Here is a 23,526-nt window from a genome sequence, read left to right on the forward strand (position 1 = left end):
CATGCAGAGCGTATAGATATTGTTCTCCTTGCAGAGCTCTTGAAACTCAAGAGAGTGGTGGCTCTCATGGCTGTCAAGGACGAGCAGGCGACGCGCACCAACAACGCGAGTCTTTGTGTGAGCGTTGAAGTGCTTCAGCCACTCTACTCCTAGCTTGTTGTTTGTCCAGCCATTGTCGCTAACTGCGATTACCCAGTCGCGTGGGATCTCTGCTTCCTCGTACCAGGCAGATAGATGATACTGGCCAGCGAAGATGAGGAACAGCAGGACTGACCAGCCAGCAGCGTTGATTGCAGCAATCGCCGTCACCCACTCGCGATTACCTGGCTGAATAGCCTTAGGCCTGCCTCTTCTTTCTGACCCTGTTACAACAAGTTAAGTTGTAATTTTGCCTATTATAAAGCTAGCCTTGTTAAAGTTGTACACGTTATTATCGCAGATGCTGTACTTGGCCTTTGTCTCCTCTACAAGCTTAAACTAGCTCCTGATTAGAGCTGGATCCTTGCATAGAGCTCTCTGCCTATCGTATGCTCGATTGAAACGCGTCCTAAGACTGTCTGTACGCTTGACAAAGTTGCTTGGCCAGTCTCTGCCTACAGGAGAGCTACCACGCGCTAAGAGTAGCTTATTAGCCATATCACGTACAGCTGCGTACGTAGGCGAAAACCCACGTGTATCTAGATCCAGTATATGCTTTACTATTACCTCCTCCTCTTGCTTGGTAAGCTTCTTTGAGTTGGGCTGGCAATTGCGTCTAGCAGGTTTGCCAGCGTGTTAGCGGTGGAGGGTAGCGCAAGAGACTTTAAACATTACTACAGCGCGCCTTTCAGTCTAAATTTAATTTGCATTAAGAGCTAAGATTGTAAGGTGTATATCAGTCTCACAAGAAGCGTGTTGGGCTATGTTTGGTGGAGCCATAGTTGATTTATAGTTGTAGGGTATAGAAATTTGGTGGGGTGGCTCACTCGCTTCGATGGCTCACTCGCTTAGTATTTACGTTAAGCCCTGAAGGGACAATCTGGTCCGAATTTTGAGTAAGAACTCACGATGCCCCTCTGGTTACGAGTGTACAGCTACATCTGCGAGAGCCAGTAGGAACGCACTTCGTCCACATGCTGGTCTTTAACCAGCTCTTCCTCTAAAACATGATCCTTGAAATCCTGCACAACGTATTGTGTCGTCAGGAATCGAGCCACTTCTGGCGATGATCGATCAGTTAGCTTGCAGTACGTGTTAGAAGGATCCAGTTCCATGTCGTCGCAGATTATAGCAGCTGGTCCCTCTCCATTTGTACCAGAACATGTCTGCTATCATATGCATCAAAGGGTAGCCGACAGGAAGGAAGGCCGTCATCAAAGTCGTGTTCGAATCGATCACTAGCAGGCCCTTTGGATCGAATAAAAGAGGAGACTTTTTGTATAATTCCCCAAGTATCATTAGGTCTTTCTCAGTGTAGCAGGGGTCTTGGAGAATGACCTGAACGGGTTCCCGGTGGACGCTCTCCAGCTGATCTGCGATAGTGAAAGTAGTCATATGTTGCAGTGAAGACTGATACCACGCTTTATCTTGGTTAAGGGTGCCCAAGCCAATACATACAATCTTGTTGATTGACAGATGTTTTGCGGCGAGGTCAGAAATCGTTTGGAAAAACCTGCTGCGGGAATTGCTTTCCTTCCAAAGATTTTAGTTGAAGCGAGATGGTACAACAGGAGAAAAAAACAAATAGTCCCATGGGAGAAATTTCACACAGTGTTTCGGCTCAGACCAAGGCTTGAGTACCATTTTCACCATCCAGGGCTCTCTTGAGCGCAAGTCCTGAGAATATTGACCATCCGGACCGTGCAGTCTTGGCCAATGAGAAGGAACCTCGCAAAAACAAAGTTACAGACGGTTGAAAGGATGTGTTTAGGCTTGTAAGTACAGATCGGGGGTCGCCAGTCCAATCAAACAGCTATAGTATACTGCGATTTACCCAAATATTCGAGGGAACCATGGTCCGCTTCACCCTTAATTCGGACTGCGCACCAGAAAACAACAATGCTCGCGCAACTGCCCCACTGTAGAGTCAATGGCTACATGAGTCCCTCCGGCGTGATGCCGACGATAAGGTGTCAACAAGTCGGTCGTGATGTTGCGGCCCAAGACGCGCGATTCAGAAAAGCCAGAATCCTTGCATTTATTGCATTTCGCTCTGAATTATGACACTGCCATAAAACCAGTGTGCATTAGGCCTTTTGGGACTGTAAGCGCAGGCTTGGACCGTGGTCTACGAGCCTGCGGTTCAAGAAGCTGAGGTCGTGATGTCAAGCCCAAGCCAGGGTGATGGCGTGCGAGAGCCTGCACGCGGGCGGTCCCGCTGTCACTTATTAAGCACCATAACGAAGCTAAGACTGGTAAATCCATGTCGATGCCATGTCGTTGGAAGGCGTAGAGTCTGTGGCTGCAACGGCGGTGCAAGAGCGTGCTGCGATTGGAAAGCGCGTCTACGGAGTTAAAGCCGTCGGCTTCTTAGTCAGCAGCGGGTCAACGGCTTCTTCTCCGCGCGGCTAACGTACATCATGAACAGCATTTACATGTCCATGGTGTTCAAGAGGAAGCCGTACCTGCGCATTGCGCTGCCAACCCAAATGCGAGACTTGCTCTTCTTTTGTCATGATCGGTAGCGAACAGGGAATAGCGCTATGCCACCCATGCAAGAAGAGATTGCCGACCCACTGTGTCTTTTCACCCCGCCTCGCATTCGCTTTATAACAAACACACCATCGAGTGGCTGCATCGAGGGTGATCCAGTCAGATCGCGGGAGCGCGACCTCGAACGGCATCTCACGGGTCAGAGAAACGTCAATGCCACGCCTAGGGCACAAGAAGAGTCGGTTAGGTTGCCGGCAGTGCAAGGCACGCCACGTGAAGGTGCGTTTTGGAGGATTTACGTCTCGTGGCTAAATGCCTATTCGTTCAGTGATCACTCAAGACACATACTGATGGGTTGCTAGTGTGACGAACTGAAGCCGTGTACAAATTGTGCAAGACACGGTGTACAATGTAGTCTTATCACAGATCGACCGCCTTCCGCATCATCCGCTGGAACAGGTAGTGGTAGTGGCGCCTCGCAACGTGAGCGCGATAATAAATCATTGAATGAGCGCCCCAGAACTGTGAGTTTCGGAGACCGTAATGTGCAACATTCAGCTGAAACGCCCGTAGGGTTCGTCGACGTGGTCACCCCCTCTGCTCATCGACTCTGTCCTGAAGCATTTAGCTGTATCACCTGGAGATGGCGCTTCAGAAGGGAGCTCTCCGAGTTCCCAATCAGACCAGTTCCCATTCCTGAGGCCGTTCACCCACAAGCCCGCAACGAATCAGTCAGATCCCTGGGTTCGGGATATTGAATTGATGTTCGTATATATCGACCGCCATGTAGACCGCAATACTGAATCGAAACAGGCATCATTGGACCATCGAGGCTTATGATGAGCTATCGCAGCGTGATGACATGCGTTTCACTTGGAGGGTCGAGGCACCAAAAGTAGCTGTGACCCACACGTTCCTGATGCACGAAATATTGGCATTTGCTGCATTCCACAAAGCATCACAGCTTCCTGATAAGCGCCAGGAGTACTATACCTTGGGGATTCATCACCAACACCTTGCTATCAAGGGGTTGCGACCAAAACTCCAGGACATCGTGCCAGACGAGGCGCCAGCTATTCTTGCCACTTCGACACTGCTCACTCTAGGTGTCTTTGCTTCAACAGGATTCGAGGCCAGTTGTTTGGAGCAACCTTCACAATCGTCCGCCATCGATGGCATCTTGAACATTTTTTCGCTCATGCAAGGCATGGGTAACGTACTGGCACTGGCTCACACGCATGTGTTTGAGTCTTTTCTTGCACCGATGTTCCGCGATCCCCTCGAAGCGACTCCTTCGCAGCCGTTACTGCAGGAGCTTATACATCATTTGCCTAGCGTGATCTCGTTCATCGAGACAAAGCAGGACCTGCCAGACGAGGAACGCACTGGCTTTTTAGGTGTCATTGATCACTTCGAGCCTGTGCTGAGGCTTGCGAGCCCTGCGCGGGTGGATAATCGGGAGCTCCGATTCCTCTTCTTCTGGCCATTGCATCTCAATGGCAGATTCCTTGACAGTATTCGACAAAGGCATTCGGGTGCGCTTGTCATATTGATGTACTATGCGACCATGCTGTTTGCTGCGGAGCCTCGTTATTGGTTCATGAAGGGTTGGGGCCATTCTGTAATGAAGGCTTGTTATGAAGAGGTCGACAAAAGCTGGCTACCTGCCCTACAATGGCCCTTGTTATTCTTGGAGACAGGTCCCACTTACGACCTATTCACAAACATCAGTCGACTTCATGGTGGTAAAGGGGCTCCGGGGGGTCCACTGGTCCTGCCGTTTGTGCAACAGCAACCACACACGGTTCCTTTCCGACAGTACGCGGAGCCTCCTTTGCGATCACCCCAGCACAAAGTAGTGTCGACTCTGGACCGCAGCGGCCCATGCCCACACCTTACCGGAACAATGCCTCCTTCATATGCGCCTCAGATGACCAGTGCATCAAGCCCGCCTCCAGTCGCTGATGCAGTGCGAACCCAGAATCAATGTATCGATCAGACCGATCACATCTCCAGCAATTCCACTGATCCAAGGCGTGAACGAGGGCAAGACCCCAATCGGGAGTTGCGTAAACGAGAAGGCACATGATACGACTGCTGCAGTGATTGCCTTACAGACAATGTCGGTCGCCAGCCCTGCATCCTGAGGAGATGGGACGTTGGCAGCGTCGATCTGCCGAGATTGGGCAAGAAGACAAATCCTTTGGAGAACACAACGTATTTTGTATTTGCCGACTTTCTCTGCAACACAATGGCCTGGGCAGTTGGGTGCGACAATCACGTGACTCTCTCGAGTCGCTGCTGGCTAGAGCAATCCTCCAATAGCATCAACAGATGACACAATCGCAGTCATCACGTCCATCTCAATTCTCTACATATTGGTTTCACGATCAGGAGAGCACGGCAATAGACACGGCAGAGAGTACTCACCAGCTATACCGCACTTTATCCGAGCCATGCTATGTGCTTACACTACTTGCAAGGATTCTTGTCAGCGGCACTCAGCCTTTTTGCTGACCTGACGTACAGCCTACGAGGCCGCTACATCAGTATTGATTGCGAAACTTTTGATGACGTCGCCTTGCGCCTCTCATGCAACCTCATGCGGGACATATCTGCGTGTGCTGCTTTCACCGCAGTCTAGACTTACTGAGCACACAATCGAGGCGAACAACAAACGCATACGTTTTTGTGCGTTGACTTCACGATTGATTGCGCATATACTGCAACCTACCAAATAGGAGTGGCCAGTTGGCATGCTTGGTGGATTCGACCCGCAACAGGGCATGCGTGAGCACAGCCAAAACACTGGCGGACCACCTATCCTAAATAACAGAGCCCCAGTTCCTTTGGAGACCTTAAAATAAGAAAACTAGCCTTGTGCCCGCCAGCTTTGCGTCGTGTTTGCTATTGGTAGGTGGTAGGCTCTTATGACGCGAAGAAAGCTGGATATAACAAAACATCCATTGTAGTTCCCAGAGGCACCATCAGCTCGTACAAATCATTGCTGAAGACCTCACACTCTTACGACTCTGAAACTTGTATCTAGTCTTTGCCATTACACAAGAGGTAGGGCGCAGTGTTATAGCGAGACATCGGGTGGTGGGGACACCGAACGTTGCTTAAGGAGAACCTGGATAATTGCGCGAGGCATTCTGCATCAATCTACAGGCTGAGTCAACTTAACGCAGTCCCACAAGGTTGCAGAATCTTACGCAGGCATAAAACTCTGATGCGTCAAGTCGCCCGTTCTAGACCTGCTAGATGATGCTCTGCACCTTTGTTTCTTTCGCCCCTAAGCATCGCAAAGAAGCAGACGCATTTCGCCACAAGAACACCTAGCCAGTCACCTAGTATCTGGCTCCTCACTGCCGCGTATTGCAATTGCTCGGCCCTGGAGCCATGATTGAAGATTAAAGTTAGCACTTTCAGCTGGACAGCCGTCGCTCAGAGGGCTGAAAGCCACCACACCCATGGCATCATCGGAATATCTTCGGGAGTAGAACATGTGACATTACATTTTTATCTTCATAAAGAGTGTACTAGTGGGTATCAGATATCTGAGCGCAACGCAATACATGAAACAGCCCCCAAGGGGAATATATGTTCAACGAGTGCCGACAACAAATAAACAACGATGGGGAACAGGCAAACTACAAGGCCACAGAGATGCTTCACACCAGTTCGACTCCTTCTTCATTGGGATAATAGTCACCCACCTAAGGGAGGCTTGCTAGCCCAGCGTATCTGCTCCTCTGGCGTGGGCTGTGAAACGGCTGTGCTGTCGCTCGCGATCGTGGTTTGGCTAAGGCCGCGCTGATTCGATGGGCGTCTTTCTACAATAGTCACAGTGGTGGCTTCCGCCTTCGTCTCATTCTTTGGGCCGACAGCTTCACCGGCTGCAGCTGTCTCGGCAGGGTGCGTGGGCCGCGAGGTTGTCGCCTCCTCCTTGTGGCCTGCCAGCCTTTCGTCGATGTTGGTTGATAGTGACGTGTCGCTAGGGCCGCGACTGTGCAGCGGGCTATTCAATGGGCTTACGCCTGGGTTGCACTGCCCCTCGTCGCCAGGTAGCTCAGCAATGGGCGTCCCAGGTGTATTCTGGCCTGATGAGGCGTGGTCTCTCTGTACACTACGCCTGTGCGGCTTCCCTGGCGTGAAATAATCTCCACCTCCACCGACGTCGCTCGCGCTTTCTGGGGGTGGGCTATACAGCTCGACTGGCGGGCTGTCTGGAGACATCTCGCTGATGGGTGGAACAGATTTGTGGTCGACTGAGTAGTAGCCAGTAAGTGGAGTTATTGGCGAGTTCGGAAGATCGGAGCCCGTGAGCTCAGAGACACGCCGATATTTGACCTCCTGGCCGGCTAGTGTTGGATCGATCTGTCGGGTTTGGTAGGACTTCTGAGCAGCTTCTTTCTTGGTATTCCGTTTCCTCCAACAACAGACGGCGACAATGCCAGCTATAACGAAGGCTACGACAATACCTATCACAGCCCCAGCAATGGCACCTGGAGCCAAGCCTCCTCCTGACGAGCGTGCCGTAGGATTTGTTGTCTGATTGTAGATACTCACGAGTTTTTGTTGTGGCATTGGGTCGGCGTAGTAAACTGGAGCGACTGTAAAGTTGAGGTTTTCGTAGTCGACGATAATATATGCCTCTTGGAGAAAAGTGCGACCCAGAGTGTACACGCCCCTCTTCGACTTTTTGATGGGAAAGTAGTTCGATGTATTCCCTCCCACAGGAGTCCACGAGTGATCGAACGCAGAATACCCAAGTTCGACGCTTGTAAACCTACCACTGTCGGTTGGGCCCTCCGCGATTTTGAAAGCGACTGTGCCATTCTGTTGTTTGTTTCTTTCATGCGACGAAGCGTTCACGAAATACAAATTTTGGGTCTCGTCGTATTTGAGGCCGAATGTTGCTTCAAATTGGTCGCAGATACAGTCGGGCAAGATCAAAAAGGGTAACATCGAGTCGATATTGGCTCGAAAGCCAGTACAACCTTGAGTAGTAAAGGAGGTAGGGTTCACCGCCACGCCCGGGTTCGAAGAGTAGATGATTGAAGGAATACCGATCTCGAGGGTGTACGTCTGGTCATTGGGCATGTGGAGGGATAAAGTCTTGTCAGTCATACGAGACTTGTCGTAGCCACCGAGAACAAGATTACCAGGGGCTCCCTTCTCGTTATTTCCTAGCTTTGGTCAGCCAGTGCGGTCAGTTCAGGTCCTTTGCGGGCTGTAGACATGTTTCTTCGGTTGTAGCCAGTAACTGTTTCTAAGAGGCGGGTGGGCCGCGAAAAATAGTACTTACTGTACCAAGCGCCCGCGGTGTAGCCATAAGATATGCTCGCAATCTTGCCAACGGACTTGAACTGTGTCAAGAAAGTGGGTTTGGTCGCGCCGTCGCCGCCGACTGAACCCATCGCAAGTCCGAATGAACCCAGGTAGTAGTCCTTGAAAATATACCAGGCGATATATATGTCCTGAAGAACGGGGCTCGATTCGTCGCTGAGGCCAAGACCAACATTCGTCGACCCCCATTCCCCGCGCAGCGACATATTACCTTGAACCAGGTCTTGAGAATACCAATCAGGAACTGGAATACTAAAAAGTCCCGCAGTCATCCAGCTGCCTGATTTTTCCATCCCAAGAAGCTGCTGACCTCCGCTGGAGATGAGAATACCCCGTTGTTCTGCACATTCTTTCGTAACGCACCATTCAGTACTTCCCGGTACGAGGACCATTGGCGAGGAAGTGAATATGAGGACCTTGAAGTTCTGACCATGGAGTCCCTGGCTGTCGGAGTTGACATTGATGTAGAAAGTCGACCATTTTCCATCGTTTCCATCGAAAGTTCCACTGGTGTTGACGACTATCGGAACGGGTATTGTCGTCACTTCGTCACGCTTCTGGAGATGCATCGTAGCGTGATATAAATGACGAGCAGAGAAGATTTGAAAGGGTCAACGCGCAATAACAAGGTTTGAGGACAAGGGCACAAATCGCAAAAAGACTGGCACGTCTCGATGGGTCGGCTGATCTGAGCAGCAGCATCGCATAAAGCGGAAGTGTCAGCTTGGGCTGGCAAAGGGGGCCGCAGGGCCGCAGCTTTCCTGTGCGTCAGCGTCACAGCGTAGACGTGATGCCTTCAAGACAGGGCCAGCCGGGTGATGAAAAGACCGCTCTCTGTCGAGCAACCTCCACGCCAGAAGCGGGGTACATTCATCGTACTGCCAGCACGACAGCTGCGTGCGTTACACTCGTCAAGGACCCCTACAAACGACTGGTCTATGTTTACCGGTGAGGGAGAGCAGAATCTGTGGGCGCTACCAGGCTGACTATTGGAGGAGAAATAAGCAGGATTTGCCTCGCAGAATCTGGCGCTTTATGCTCAGACCAGTCCAAACAAATGTGTGCTAGAGCTGCATGCAGGGCTGCAGCAAGAGTGAGGTGGCTGAGGAAGGAGGATTAGAGAAAGGCGCGTTGGATGCTATGCTAGGAAAGGACTAGTAGCCGCCTTTGGTACCAATCAGCAGGTGCTAGCAAGCCCCGCTAGATTGCACGCCCATGCAGGCCGTTTGCTGCCTCCTGCAGAGCCGCAGAACAATGCCTTTAGAAGTACCCAACGCATCAAACTTACCGTCGCACAGCCCCCGCTTGTTATGCCCGTTGAACATGCGAACTTGGCTCTGTGCAGTCAACCATCGCAAGCCTCGCGGGACAGCTGATGGCCGCGCAAAAGCAACATGATGCTATCGAGAGCCTTACTTCAGATCCGGCCCCCAGTATACCGCGCAGGCCCTGTCACCCACCATCATAATCCTGCCTTGCGCTAAGCTACCCATCCACTGACGACCTGCAGCTGTCTAGCACTCTGCAGGCAGGTCGCCAGCTTCTACCAGCCCTTTGGTACTGTCAGCAAGCGGCAAGGGCGTGCGGTAGCGAGTAATGTCTGGACCACCGATCGAGATAGTGTGCGTATAGTCTTACACCTGCCCGACCGTATCTAAATAGAGAGGAGCCAAGTCTTACGTCCGCATTCTGCACCACGTCCGATGCTTCCTTGGCCGTACCTCCACCTCCTTCGTCATCCGACCACCAGCGGTATTCACCTCTACCGCATGGCGGTCACGTTTTTGCCTCAAATAGGTTTAGGGGTAATGTACTGCCTCTCTACGACTTGCTGCGGTCCTGGCCGAGCGGCTGTCGAACGGCGTGCTGCCAAGTCGATCGTTGCCTTTCGCTCGCATGACTTGGGCCCGGAACGTGGTGTCTACCCATTCTGGTAGGCAGGATTGTTGTTGAAGCTTGGATTCGAGCCCTGCAAGCTCAATGGTACGCTACTGTAGCTGTGGACTGCTTGCTGCCGTTATCCTTCCCTTATAGCCACGAGCTGCTGCTCGCTCGCCTTCCCTCTCCTCAGCTCCAGCCTTCAGCCTATCGTGACGTTTGAGGTACGTGAAATTACTACTAAGCCCTTACACAACCCTTTGGTACCAAGGCAGGTCATCTCCCACTATGGCATCTCAATTGTGCGACTCTATAATCGGCTCGGCTGTGTACTGGTCAAATTTCCCCCAGAGCTAGGGCGCCCTGCATATGAAGATCCGCCACAACTTTACAAGTCGTCTCACGTGCATGTCTGATCATCAGTCGCAGTCTCCAGCTGGCGCGCTCGCTCGACCGGTTACAGTGTTCGCTCGTTTTCAAAAATGCGCGGCATTTCGTATTTGCTGGTTCTCGTTGGGGTGGTTGCCGCTCAAGGCAATGTGACCCTTCCTACGAGCCCGATCCCCTCCAGCCCATCAACTTCCGATACAACAGAAGAACAGCCGGTGCTCTCAATAGTAGGAGGAGTCGGCTACAACACCTGCAAAGCAACAACAAGATGGGTCACGCCAAAGCCGATCTACGTAACTGTTACAGAGAAAGTCCCAGGGCCCAAAGAGACTAAGACGATTACTACTACGTGCTACGAAACCATCCACGACACGAAAACACTCACATCTACGACTACCTGCACGGTGGTAAGTTCCTATCATTGTCTTGCTTTTCGCGGAAGATGTAATGTCGACTCTTGTGCGGCTGAACACGTCGCCCACGGGCCTTGCTGCTTCAAGGAAAGACATTCAGCGGGAATCCATGGCATTCTTCTGACCTTATGGGATATCCGGTGATCACAATAAATTTTGCCAGGCGAAATTACACCTACAAGACGAACTGCGCTAAAGAAATCTCCAGACCACCACACAACCAGGTGTTAATATCACGACGACGGAGGCGGGTCTTCCCAACGATACGAATGTAAGAGTACTTTCTAACCTCGAACAGACTAGGACATCGACTATTTCGGTCCCCTACACTATCACAGAGCCTGCGTTGCCCGGGCAAAACTACACAATCACCGAGACTACCGTACGTGCTCTGCAAGATGTCCTCTACCTATTTCAAGGGCTTATTGATTATCTTCTAGACCTGCACGAGTACTCTTAGTTCGACTACGGTACGTTGTCAATATCTCACGACTTGACGATGAATAGTGCTGACCTCAGTAGACATGCACCACCACGGTGACGAAGGATATTACGCTTTCGGGCTCAGACATCTACGTCACGGTACCTGGCCCTACGATCACTCAAAATCAGACATATACCGAGACATCTACAATTATAAGCGTACGTTCCAGCTCTTCTCTATCGCACTAGATTGAATATTCTTGTGGTAGTTTGCCGTGGCCGCACCGCGCTTTTTCTGTGAAAGGCTGGCTTCGCGCCCAGACTCACAGAATTTTGGAGTGAGCTCCTGCGCGTACCTCATAATCCATACGATTCTCTGGTGACTACGATACTTCTGTTGCCGTAGCCGATTTATTTTGGCTGCTCGAGGGCTCGCGTGCTCTTACCATTTTCAAGCATGCGATTTGCTGCCCGTCCACGACAAGACAATCCAGTGTCCATCACTGACCATACACAGCTTGTTCTAACCACGAAGGTCGATGAAACCACGAGACACATAACAGGTAAGCCATTCCTCATCTCACGTTGCAGAAAACCTCGGCCACAGATATTAGTGCAGCTCCAGAAATCCTTCCTGGTTGCAGGTGGTGCACAGATGAGCCTTGAATACCTCCCATACCCCTGAGAGTTCGGTTCTCCCATCCGAATTTTGCACCAATTCCCAGGTATCCATGCACTAATAAAAAGTCCAGACTGGTCGACGTATGTCAGCACAGCGACCTACTCGACCTGGATAACCTCCTATATCACTTCCTGGATCCCAATAACTATAACCGAGCCAGGTAAAACGTACACATCCTGGGCCACCACTGTCATCACGTCGTTGTACCCCACCACTACAACAGAGCGCACCTCATACACCGAGACAGTGGAGAAGACCATCGAGACGCCTGGGCCGACTATCGAGGTCACTAAAGTCTCAATTGAGACGCAGCTGAGTGTTCAGACGCAACTCAGTTACATCAAAACTACGAGTCTCACTACGACCACAAAGCTGGAGGAAGTCACTTCAACGTCGTACATCACCAGTTCCTACCCAGTTTATGTCACCTTGCCCAGAGAGACCACGACTACTATCGAGACCTCGTGGATAACGACAATCATTCCCACAACATTTGTAGAGACTTCTACATTGACCACATCGTTCCCAGTGACAGAGGTTGTATATGTGCCTACGACCGAGCGTACCACTGAGCGCCTTACTGAGCGATCCACTGAAACGAACTATATCACTACAACGGAGCTACGAACAACAACAACAACTTCTTACAGCACAGAGATGATCACAACCGAAATCCCCGGACCTACAAGCACAGCTACGTTGACAATCACAACTTCCTACCCTGTTCTGGTGCCCACAACATTCACAGAGGCGGTCTCTTACCCTGTGACGACTGTACAGACTCTTCCAACTACTGTGGAGATCACACGAGTCGAGATTTCGGTCGTCACAAACATGATGGAGCGCACGGTCACGAGCGTTTCGACATCTCTGTCCACCATTGTGCTCCCGCCATCGACCAGCGTGATCACATCTACCATTTTGACCACTCAGATCGTTACTACACAGCTCCCCCCCAGCACAATTCTTTCGACAGTCACAAGCACTTCTATCATCCCTCCGATTCCAACTACGATAGCATCGGGAACTGCAATCACGCTTCCGGCAAGCACATTTACTACAAGTTTTGTCTCGACTATATTGCTCCCCGGCCAGGTCACTACAAGTACTCTGACTCAGCCGGGCTCCACACAGATCATCACGAGCCAGATTCCGGCATCGACAACGGTTTCGACTGTGATCTCTTCGCTTTTGATCACGACAACCGAACTGGTGCCTACTACGATTTTGCAGACTGTGACGGCTCCCGTTAGCTCAGCATCTAGCGCTAGCTCAACCAGTCCAGCTTCGATTTCTTGTTCGAGCGATTGCCACATCTCTGTCCAGGCAACTCGTCTTGAATATCCTGGTTCAGTCATCGTATCTACAGTCACCGTACCTACAGTATTCGTGGATATCTACACGGATGACGCCGGAAATGACGTCAGCACCGTAACTCGGACCGAAACACTTCCACCGCAGAGCGACATCCCGACCTGGAACTACAATGGAGTTCCCTTGACATATGGGACAATTTACGTTGCGTACGAGATCTTCAGTCAGACGCGTGTGGAAATAGTTTCGTCACATTGCATTACCGATGTCATCACTCTGGACTTACCTTCGCCTACGAACTATGCTCCGCTTATTGTTAAGTCAGCAGATATTCCTGATACTAAATACGTACACCCTACTGTGAAGGCCTATCTTGATAGCCTACCAACGGTAAGAGAGCAACTTGGTGGGCCCATTGAAACAGCTTGCGATCCAATCGCGAGCAGTACTGCGACCCACAGCACGAATACTGCCCTGCCTACAACATTTGCAACGTCAGTTCCAGCTCTGGAAAATGTGACCCAAAGGTCTCCCACGCCGGCGGTGAGCCAAGTGGCTCCGAGCACATCGGCAACGGCAACACCCTCAAGCGCACCACCATCTCAGCAACCAAGCCCCAGTAATGCTCCCTCTTCATCTCCAACCGCATCACCCAGCGCGACAGCAGAGCCGAGCATCGAGACTTCAACGCCAAGCAGTGCTACCCAGGAGCCAAGCAGTGCGACTCCGGAGTCTTCTCCAAGTGAGTCCTCGAAGCTGCCTTCTAGCCAGTCCCCTGCTCCTGGTAGTTCTTCACTAGATAGCTCTACTGTCCCTTCTTCAAGTGTCGCACCGCTCTCTAGGAGCGCCGCTGACTCCTCAACAGGTCCAGCCTCGTCTACCGCCGCTCCTCCACCATCTTCAGCAGTCAGCACACCTCAGCCTTCTTCGAGCGCACAGCCATCGTCTGCGCCATCTTCAATTCTCTCGTCGTCGCAAGAGTCTACTTCTGGAGAGGAAATTACGTCTGAGGCCGAAACCTCGTCCGAAATCGCACCGCCACCGTTGATCTCGTCTTCTCGGACATCCAGTCGACTCACTACCAACTCAGATGGTACAGCATCAAACTTCCGCCCTAGCTCCAGCCACCCATTTTCGACCTTCACTGGTGGCGCGCCACTACCAACAGCCATCGCAGGTTGGCTGGTTGGAGCCGCGGGTCTTGGCTTCGGCTTGTTCTAAGTCACGAGGGAATGCGAAGCATCTCTGCGCTATTAAGGTTTTGCGATGTTCACAGCCATTATTGATAATAATAAACACTTCTCCCGTCTCAACTGTTCTGCTCACAAGCATGCAATTGCACTTGTGCATCAATCGCTGACAGCATCCACTTGCGGGGGATCGCGTACCCTGCTGCTGAACCTGGCATTTTCAGCTCGATGTAGCCAAGAGCGCCAGGACACTCGTCCCCTGCAAGTCTTCGCAAGAAACCGTCTGCGATGCACCTTGCTCGTGCATCAATCGATAGTCCGGTCCGCGCCCCACTTCAATCCCTACGGTACAGGCCGCAGTGCCATTCCCAGCCTTACGCGTTGCACTTTCACGTCAGCACGCGCAAAGTGCGTGTCGTTCTTACTCAGTTCGGCAACGAAGGTGGAACATCGACGTGAGAACACCGCAGATATAAATACTAGCACGTTGTGTCTTCAAGCTCTCCTTCTTTTCTCTTCTGTCGCACCACGTCGCGCACGCAGAAACGCCTCGCGAGCACGCGAACTGAACCACAACAGGCCTGGAGCGAGCCAAGCGAACGCCACAGCAGAGTTGAGGGTGTGAGACCCCGAAGCTTCTCGGTCAGCAAGCGGGGCCGCATCATTCCTGCATCGCGACCCGGCCGCGCGAGTTGATCGGTAGCTGGGTGAAAGGAATTGTGCAGAAGGCGTTGGTGATGTGTTATGGTGACGGGTGTGGAACTGACAGGCGCACCTGGCGCTTGGGTTAGGCGTCCTGGATGCATGGGCAGTTGCGTTTTCCATAGGTGCGGGTGTCACTTGCTGTGAGAAGGCTGAGAGTAAGAGCGATCGCGATGCTTTGGACCCCAGGGTTGAGAGGTGTTGTGCATCCGCAGGTTTTTCCTGCTGTATACTTCAACCTGTTGATCTCGCGAGCGGCGAGAATGCGTGCTGACCGTGTTCAGCTGGGCCCCATCTTCTGTCAGGGTGGTCCTTGAGCTCGGTCTTCATGAACAAAGACACGGTGGAACCCAAAATAGACTGAACGCAACAAGGAGCGCACAATGAGCCTCAAAGAAAAAACTCGTGGTCAGTTCTCTGGTCCGCATTGGAGACTACTAATTCGGACGCAGCGTTTCCTCGGTATCAATTGACGTCCGCGTATCATGATCGCTATGCTGTTGTTCTCCCCCGTTCCCTCAGCGGCTTTACAGTCTAATCGGATTCGTCCATTTAGAGTACCCTCTTCGCATTGACGCAGTAAATTGAACGACTTTGGAAATTGAACGGGCTTTGTCAGGAACAGGTCGACGCTAGCACTGACAGCTCTATCCCCGTCCTCCTGACTAGTCAGTCCGGTCAAAGCTATGATGACAGAGTCTTTGTTGGTGGCCGGAGCACGCTCGTACCTAGATTCCATCTTACGGATCTGCCTCGTTACCTCGAAACCGTCCATGACAGGCATCGATAGATCTCGACATTGGTCAGCTCTTGGCGATCAAGCAAGCGATCGTGAAGTGGAGACTTACCCATGCCGCGGAGATGATTGGTAAGGGAATCGCGAACAAATTTCGGGAAGCCGTAGATGACCACCAAGAATTTTCGGTTACAGATGGCCTGAATGTTGCGCTCGAATTTTACTGCTGCTTGGCCTCTCTTGTCGTCATCGGGTCTGCAAACTTTCACCAGAACCCGCACAGTGATCTCAGTGTCCTCTTCCTCCTCGCTCTGAACTTGGATCGCACCACCCAGCAACGTGATCAAGCCCTGGACTATTGAAATGTCTAAGCTAACCCCATTAGTTGAAGTCGAATCTTCTTGCGTGAACGGAAGGAAGAGATGGTTGTGCACGAAGGCCTTAGACATGCCCCTGCCTGCGTCTTGGATATGAAGGAAGCGTTCGCCCGGCGTCGAGATCATTGCTGACCATTTGTGGATCTTCAATCGTTCTAAGTGCACTCAGTGTGACTATCACTGATCCGCTCTTGGTACATTTCAATGCACTACCAATAAAGGTTGACCGCAATTCGTCTAAGTGCGCCAGGCTCTGTGTGGTAGGTCCATTTCTCTTCGTGCATGAGATCACAAACCATGACATCGCTGCCATGCGAGATTTGGAGGCTGTCGCAGCAGATATCATGCCTATTTACCAGCCAATTCAGGGGTGCAAATGTATGTACATTTTGCCTCTATTTTGGCTGCAACAGAGGCTCTTTCTAGCTTCAAGAATGCCGAAGATCTCTTCGCACAGTATCGTAAGATTCATGCAGACGTATATAGCCCCTTATAGTCTCTATCTGGACCAGAAGCAAGGTCTCTCTTGTCAGAAAGAGCCTGCAAGGTGTTATGGGGATGCCTATGACGATAATCTCGTTGAAGCCGTTCGAACTTGTTGATCTTTGCGTAGCTGAGCACGCTGGTGAGGGTTTCGTAAAGCGTTAATCCACAGGTTGACATCATACCTGCAAGCGACTTTTTCAGGGGATCAAGGTCTAATTCGTCGAGAAGTCTTACTGTACCCAGGATTGAATGAAGGGGGGTCCTTCAAAACTTAGTCTCTAGAATTGCGTTCGAAGGGGATACACGCTCAGTTCGTGGCTCACAGAGGAGGTAAACGTCTCTTTCTGTTTTGCAACATGCGATGCATCATGTTGCGCAGTCTCGGACTCCACAGCGTTCAGGAATACCTTTGATGGACCCAGATCTGCGGCATCGGTGAAGATTAAAATAGACTTCATTCCCCACGCAAAGCATGTGCCTAGCCGCTGAAGCGAAGTCAGATCTGTGAGTGGTCGGAATATGAGTTGGCGAACATTCTTGAAAGTCGGAGCTGAGTCTGAGTTCCTCTTCTTCTGAGTCAATATCAACCAGAGACTTGTTCTTAGCTTGATTGAAGGTAGAATTACTAGTGTTCCATACTGTGCCGCTGGAATGACGATTCGTCAGTCTTTGCAAAAAGCCTTCATCGATGTCTTTCAAGCCCAAGGTAGATCCAGAAACTTGTTCCAATCTCAATACCTCACTGTCTCCAGAGATACCGAGAACTTCGGCGGGTTGTTCGATGTAAATGCCTTTCAGGTACTCCACGCTGGTGAAGATCCTGCTGTATGAACAGGGTGAATCTGGCCAGTGTGGATTGTCAATACCATCCGTATCGTCCGGTCGGTTACTCGTTGCTTTCGCTGATGCCGACTAATTAAGGTGGGCAGGTGGATGCACGGTTTCGCGCTCAAGCTCTTGTTCTGGCTCGGCAGCAGACTGTGCCTCTCCATGGTAGCCCATAAGGCCATCGACTAACACAACGCTGTCAGTTTTCAGGGCAGAGCGCAGACACTCAGCGGCTCTTCGAAAGACTTTCCAGTTTGCCGTCTCGCCCTTTCGCTCACCATCTTTTCCTCGCTTGGCTGTCAACGGCTTTGCGTCTTCCGCGTCGTCGCACTTAGCGTGGATATGGTCGCGCTCAGTCTCGGTATCGACCAGTCTTTGTGACTCTCTACTTTCGACTGGTGGATCACTCACACCTGTCAGCGGCCCGGGTCTTATCCGCTTCACTTCATGTTCTTCTGACTTATCCATGGCTCCCTTCATCCTCGATGACTTGCGCCCTTCCCAAGTCCGAGGTTCCTCCCGTGATGAAGCACATAACGAGCGTGATTGGAGGAATACTTCGAGTTCTTCCTGCATAGCCGTCCACTTGTCGTGAAAGTTACGCTCCCTCGCCAGCTCCAGCAAGTTCACACATCTTCGTACAGTATTGGTTAGGAATTCGACCTCGGAGGCAGCCAATGGTGGTCTTTCATCTGGATCCGCGACCCAGATGGCGCCAATATTGTGTCCATCCTCCGTGGTCAGAGGAACGCCTGCAAAGAACGATAGCTTTGCCGGTGCTGAAACTGCTGAAAGGTGGGAGGTTCGGGGGTCTCGTCCGAGAGTCGGAATACTGAATGCACTTTGGCTTTCCGAATCTCGTTCAGAAGCTTCGCTGGTGGGGATTTCCTGGAAGATCGATATCATGTCGATCGATCCGTGTCTCCTATGAGTGACCATGTATCGTCCTCCAAATCGAACCTGACTTGCGAGAGGCTGTGGCTCGCAATTACTATGTGACCGCCCGTAACGAAATGCAAGCGATTCCCGTCGGTAAGAACTAAGAATGCTCCTTGTATCGCTGCGTGTGCTCGTCAGCGAATGTTATCAGCCTAAGAGTAGCTGCAATACCAAGGCGCAGGATTGTGAGTTCCAAGCGATCGTTCAAATATCCGCGAAGACCTGCTTCCACCGCAGGGAGGAGCGCAGAGTCTCCGCAGAATAGTTGGAGATATCTACTCGACACGCAAGCGGGGTTCGCACGTTGGGGCGATTAGAGAGCTAGTCTTACTTGCTCAGCTCATACTCAGCTTGAGCCTGCTGCAGAGTTGTGATCTCCATAAAGCTGTCTGCAATGCGTTCGTGCTGAGAGTAGCTATCGACACTCCACCTCGGAGCTGGATGGTGTAAATGTAGGCTGGCAGGGCCAGGGCGGCCGGAGGAGGCCTGTAGTATGAGGTGAAGCTTGCATCTCGAGTCTGCAGAGTTCCTGAAGTCAGACGGTGCGCCTTTTTGCGCCTTTCTTGAAGTTTATGATAGTGATAGCGTGACACTCGAATCAGGAGGAAGGCATAACTTCTCGACCACCACGTCTCAAAACATCGCAGCCCACTTCATTGGACCGCCAGAAGAAGCATATTAATAGCAAACGCTTCGTCGACTCGTGTCGCAAGGCGCGGAGGTATGCTGCATGTGTATACGCTCCTTGGAACACATGTTGAGGCTTCTAGGGTCTTCCAAGAAGTTATCCTCACGAGATCTGTCCTGGGTTCCACGAGAAGGATAGCTTTGTGAACGATTTTCGGTGGATGACAACAGTACAGCGTGGTACACTGGGTGCATGCCTCCGTTATTGCGCTGGGCTGGGCAACAAGTGGCTACGTCATCGCGCAACGAACACGAAAGCCGAGGAAGGAACAAGGAAGGGCGCGTGATGTGCACAGAAAGAAGTGAAAAAAGGTTCGCAAGTGGCAATGAGCTGGTGTCCGCCGTCTGTCAGGAGACCGGCTTGAGCTTGATCTGGGCCACCAGTATAGCCTAGGTATGGATAGATCTATTATGCAGCTGGTGGAAACCTCCAGTCTAACATCGCAGGGTTCTTCAATGGTTCCATTCCCGGACAACATCATACCGACGAACTTTTGCAGACGTTCGAAATCAGGTCCGACAAGGGGTAGTTATAACTTCGTTCAGCAGGGTCCGCTCATCATCCTGTCACAGGTGTCTGACAAGGGACTTGCGACTGACAGACAATGCCATCGACCTTCGCATGACATGCGGCTCGGTGGCGGCTGGCAGCTGTGAGCATTGCATACCGCACAAGGCGAAACAGAGTCCGGAACAAGACGCGTAGGCCAATGCTCAGTTTGGCTGGGGTTCTGACGGCACCTGAAACGCTGACAACCCCAGCTGATCTCAGCCCAACTGTGCGACTGGTCTCAAGATTGAGCATCGGCGCGTACCATCTCGTCGACACCAGTGCTTGATCAACACAATATGGCGCCCTGACCCCCGGTTCGGCGATACTTCACCACCCGTCCTCGGCCTCATGTTTCGATACTCGTCGTCAGCAACACGGGCACCACCGACGTCTGCTGAGTGCGACCTCACGCAGCGGTTTCTGTCAAGTTTCAAATAACAGTGCCGCGTGGATGTCTACGAGTACGTATGACTATTTCTGTGAGTATATAGAGGCAGAGCCGCAAGTATCAAATATCTTCATCCAGTCAACCATCTAGTACTTCATCGCAGGCGATTCCTTCAATTCTCATACTCTTCTTCATTAACCGGCCGGTCCGATTTTATTCTCAATATCCAAGATGCGTTCATTCAGTGTCCTCCTCGCTCTTCTTTTCGCTTTCGCCGCGACGTCTTACGCCTGGCCCAGCGCTGAGTTCCCCAGCCTCGAAGCTCGCAAGCAGGATGGTGGCAACAGCACCAAGTCCAACGATCCCCAGCGCGCCCTCAAGAAGTCATGCCAGAAGATGCGCAAACTCAATGCTCTTTCTGCGCTCGCCATGAACCAGACCAAGCTTGATGCATGGGTCGCTCAGGGCAAACTCGACGCCGCCGAAGTCAACACTATCAAGGCGAAGGCTGCAAATGCTACTGAGACGCTTAAGACTATGGAGTCTAATGCGACTCTTGTCAGTGAATGCGCCGTCGTAAATGCTGAGCGAAAGACCATCGGCCAGTGCAACCAGATGAAGATGTTGACCAAGCTTGCTGCACTGGCAGGCAACGCGACCGCCATGACTGCGTACGAGCAGAAGAAGAAACTCAACGAGACTGGTATCGAGAAGCTTAAGGCCAAAATCGCAACCGCGCAGACCAAGTTGACCGAGATGAAATCAAACACCACTCTCACGACCTTCTGCACCCAGCGGGCCCAGCAGCAGCAACAGAAGGGCGATAGTGAGTCCAATTCATGCAACCTCAATGTACAAATACTGACAACATCTAGCCTCCTCATCCGGCTCGTCCTCTGGCGCTACCGCCGCAGGTCAGACACAGGCTAAGAGCAGTGCAGCAGGTCTCACCGCACAGACGATGCCGTACATTCTCGTACCCGCGCTTGCTGCCGCCTTCGCACTATTCTTGTGAGCCTCAGAACAGCAAACGGCATCGACCCGATAGCCGCTGGTCAGCGCCGGGAATCTCGCAGCAAGATCACGAAGTGACATCCGCAGTGCGCGATGAACCCATCCTTCACCACAGCGGACTGCAGTGATCACCCTATCAACTTCACTTCTGTAGTCAACCATCAATAATAGCCACCATATACGTAGCCCTCAAGAACATCCCGTGACCATCTAGTTCTCGAGTCTCGCCTCACCCATTCGTCTGCATTCTGCCTAGCCTCGAACCCGCACCTCGTATTGAGAACCTTGAATTGAACTAACGTCGAGCACTCAGACTAGCCCTTCTTCGAGCCTAAGTTGCCCAGAGTGGATTATCGCGCAACTTACACAATGAAGGGTGCTCCGCCAACCAGATGGACTGATCGATCTTGATCAGCATTGCCTCCACCCCTGCGGTCAGTATTCGCGAGCCAAAACAACGAGAGCGGTGTTGATGCTCGTCTGCAATCGATGGGTGCTGTAATGCTTTTCGAACGGCCCGTCAAGACTGCTGACACCAGAAACACTCATGAATTTTGACGGTAAATTGGCTTTGCCGAGGTACGCAAATGACTCCTCATGTCTCAGACCATGTGGCATAACATCATGATCTCCTGCGACGACTCAATTGATTTGCTGTGCTGGGTATCAAGCATGCGTGCTCATGACCACGTTGCCGTCTATGCTGTGCCTGGAGCAACGCCCATGGCCTCCAGCTGCTTCTTGGCTCCCCACTGCTTCTCAACCTTGATTTTCTCCAAAATCTTTCCTGCACCCTTCTCGGTCAGTACCTTTGCGATATCTCTGCCAAAGGCGTCGGCTTCATCTGCCGATCGGACCTTGCGCGCAGCCTCGTGCTCGACGAACTCTGTCCCGTCTACGCTGACGACAAGTGTCTTGAGAACCAGCTCTTGATCATCGAGGTCCGGCTCTGAAGTCTCAAGAGCTGCACCGTGCTTGTCGTAGTCCCTCGCTGGCTGCGTGCCAACCGCGAGGCCCTTGCCCCCACGCCATGTTGTCTCAACACCGATGGGTACACTGCAGCCGCCCTCGAGTGTTCGCAGAAGCGCGCGTTCTGCACCGCATGCTCGCGTTGTGCGCTCACACCGGATCTTGCTGAGCATGTCTTGCATAGGCTGGTCATCTTTCCTGATCTCAATGCCCAGCGCGCCTTGTCCCACAGCGTGCAGCATACCGCCAGTCGAGCTCGAGAGCTTCTGGCTGATGCGATTCGAGAAGCCTATCCTGTTCAGCCCAGCAGTCGCCAGGATAATAGCGGAGTACTGCGAGTCCTCGGCATCTAGCTTGCCTAACCTCGTTCCAACATTGCCTCTCAGGTCAGCGAATTGCAAGTGTGGGTAGAGCTTGCGTAGCTGAGCGGCACGGCGGACTGAAGATGTGCCAATGGTGGCGCCCTGCGGGAGAGTGGCGAGTGTAGTCTCTTTCGGGAGACGGGGCGAGATGATGAGGGCGTCGCTGGGGTCTTCGCGCTCGAGGATGGCGCCGAGGAGGAGGTTATCGGGGAGGTGGGTGGGCATGTCTGTGTGAATTAAGCAAATCTAGCCTGTCAAGCCTTGATTTCCATACCCTTCAGACAGTGGACAATGATATCCAGGTCGCCCGCCTCCAGCATGCTCTCCAGCTCGCCAGTCCACAGACTCTTTGCATTCTCGCCTTGGCTAAGTTGCTGTAGAGGCGTGATCTTGTCCCTGTCTCCCTGCACCATCACAGGCTTGATCTCGAACGTGCGGTCTGGATAGGCATCTTTTAGGGCTTGCTTGACGGCATTCGCCTGGATCAGAGCAAGAGCGGAATTGCGGGTGCCAATGTTGACAGTTGAAAATTGTGTGCTTGCCGAGGTGTTCAAGCCCTGTGTTGTGATCTGCGATGACGTCTGGAGATCTGAAGCTGTTGCTGAAGCCATGGCGAATTGTACGAGGAAGGAGTGACTGTCAATGCGGCAGGAGGCGGCTGCAGCTGTAAACTTCTTTCCGCTGAGCCTCTGGAGATCGCGGGGCACGCTTCGGCGTCACGTCACAGCCCCACTAGTTAGCGCCAGGTACGCCTCCGCCGTCAAGCAGCCTCACCTGATGACAAGCTTAACATTCCCTATGCGATGAAGCAAATATAACCGTACCTTGTTCGGCCTAACAGATCTGGCCCTTCACAACATTTTGAGGGCATCGTTGCGACCTGTCGATAGCTCAAAGCAGCTAGAACTCGCACACAATCACGCGACTCGGGAGTCGATCACGACCTTGACAAGCATTTTCCAGAGGATGCCCAAGCTGCGAGACCGAACGACTGAATCCTCGAAATGAGCCATGCGACTGCGGATTCGACGCCCCCTTCCAGCTTCTTGCAGTAAGCGCTACGACGAGGCTGTGCCGTGTCATGTCAAGCAACACTCTCCTGCGGTCGCCTCAGCCCTCAATCTTTCCACTAAGTCTTGCCGTGAAGATGCATGCAAACTATACCAGCTACCAACGTGATATTCAGGCCGTGTCGTCGAATAGCCGGTGGCC

At 52.0% G+C, this 23,526-nt stretch overlaps 7 protein-coding genes across 7 annotated transcripts; 3 read left to right on the forward strand and 4 right to left on the reverse strand.

Annotated features, from left to right (window-relative positions):
* Window positions 1-871: 871 nt before the first annotated feature.
* Window positions 872-1,864, reverse strand: M421DRAFT_296751 (uncharacterized protein). Its single transcript, XM_033589078.1, has one exon. The coding sequence runs from the start codon at window positions 1,531-1,533 to the stop codon at window positions 1,234-1,236; it is 300 nt and encodes a 99-aa protein (XP_033444450.1). The 5' UTR covers window positions 1,534-1,864; the 3' UTR covers window positions 872-1,233.
* Window positions 1,865-3,097: 1,233 nt separating this feature from the next.
* Window positions 3,098-4,971, forward strand: M421DRAFT_296741 (uncharacterized protein). Its single transcript, XM_033589077.1, has 3 exons — window positions 3,098-3,155; window positions 3,260-3,395; window positions 3,445-4,971. Coding segments are annotated over exons 2-3 (1,278 nt in total). The 5' UTR covers window positions 3,098-3,155; window positions 3,260-3,393; the 3' UTR covers window positions 4,721-4,971.
* Window positions 4,972-6,124: 1,153 nt separating this feature from the next.
* M421DRAFT_425036 (acid protease) lies at window positions 6,125-8,833 on the reverse strand. Its single transcript, XM_033593950.1, has 2 exons — window positions 7,943-8,833; window positions 6,125-7,823 (listed from the first exon to the last, which is right to left on the reverse strand). Exons 1-2 carry the CDS (start codon window positions 8,550-8,552, stop codon window positions 6,343-6,345), a joined length of 2,091 nt encoding a protein of 696 aa, XP_033444452.1. The 5' UTR covers window positions 8,553-8,833; the 3' UTR covers window positions 6,125-6,342.
* A 1,457-nt stretch (window positions 8,834-10,290) lies between these two features.
* On the forward strand, window positions 10,291-14,407 carry M421DRAFT_425038 (uncharacterized protein). Its single transcript, XM_033593951.1, has 8 exons — window positions 10,291-10,658; window positions 10,873-10,911; window positions 10,963-11,046; window positions 11,105-11,134; window positions 11,187-11,306; window positions 11,605-11,650; window positions 11,840-13,702; window positions 13,949-14,407. The coding sequence occupies exons 1-8, from the start codon at window positions 10,344-10,346 to the stop codon at window positions 14,302-14,304; spliced, it is 2,853 nt and encodes a 950-aa protein (XP_033444453.1). The 5' UTR covers window positions 10,291-10,343; the 3' UTR covers window positions 14,305-14,407.
* A 3,038-nt stretch (window positions 14,408-17,445) lies between these two features.
* On the reverse strand, window positions 17,446-18,705 carry M421DRAFT_296916 (uncharacterized protein). The gene is made up of 2 exons (XM_033589080.1): window positions 18,513-18,705; window positions 17,446-18,462 (listed from the first exon to the last, which is right to left on the reverse strand). The coding sequence occupies exon 2, from the start codon at window positions 18,339-18,341 to the stop codon at window positions 17,487-17,489; it is 855 nt and encodes a 284-aa protein (XP_033444454.1). The 5' UTR covers window positions 18,342-18,462; window positions 18,513-18,705; the 3' UTR covers window positions 17,446-17,486.
* Window positions 18,706-19,776: 1,071 nt separating this feature from the next.
* M421DRAFT_425041 (uncharacterized protein) lies at window positions 19,777-21,167 on the forward strand. Its single transcript, XM_033593952.1, has 2 exons — window positions 19,777-20,795; window positions 20,845-21,167. The coding sequence occupies exons 1-2, from the start codon at window positions 20,201-20,203 to the stop codon at window positions 20,982-20,984; spliced, it is 735 nt and encodes a 244-aa protein (XP_033444455.1). The 5' UTR covers window positions 19,777-20,200; the 3' UTR covers window positions 20,985-21,167.
* A 123-nt stretch (window positions 21,168-21,290) lies between these two features.
* Window positions 21,291-22,996, reverse strand: M421DRAFT_296872 (porphobilinogen deaminase). Its single transcript, XM_033589079.1, has 2 exons — window positions 22,589-22,996; window positions 21,291-22,541 (listed from the first exon to the last, which is right to left on the reverse strand). The coding sequence occupies exons 1-2, from the start codon at window positions 22,923-22,925 to the stop codon at window positions 21,682-21,684; spliced, it is 1,197 nt and encodes a 398-aa protein (XP_033444456.1). The 5' UTR covers window positions 22,926-22,996; the 3' UTR covers window positions 21,291-21,681.
* Window positions 22,997-23,526: the final 530 nt, after the last annotated feature.

Source organism: Didymella exigua (assembly GCF_010094145.1).
Source record: "Didymella exigua CBS 183.55 unplaced genomic scaffold M421scaffold_41, whole genome shotgun sequence".
In the NCBI taxonomy this organism is placed as follows: Eukaryota; Fungi; Ascomycota; class Dothideomycetes; order Pleosporales; family Didymellaceae; genus Didymella; species Didymella exigua.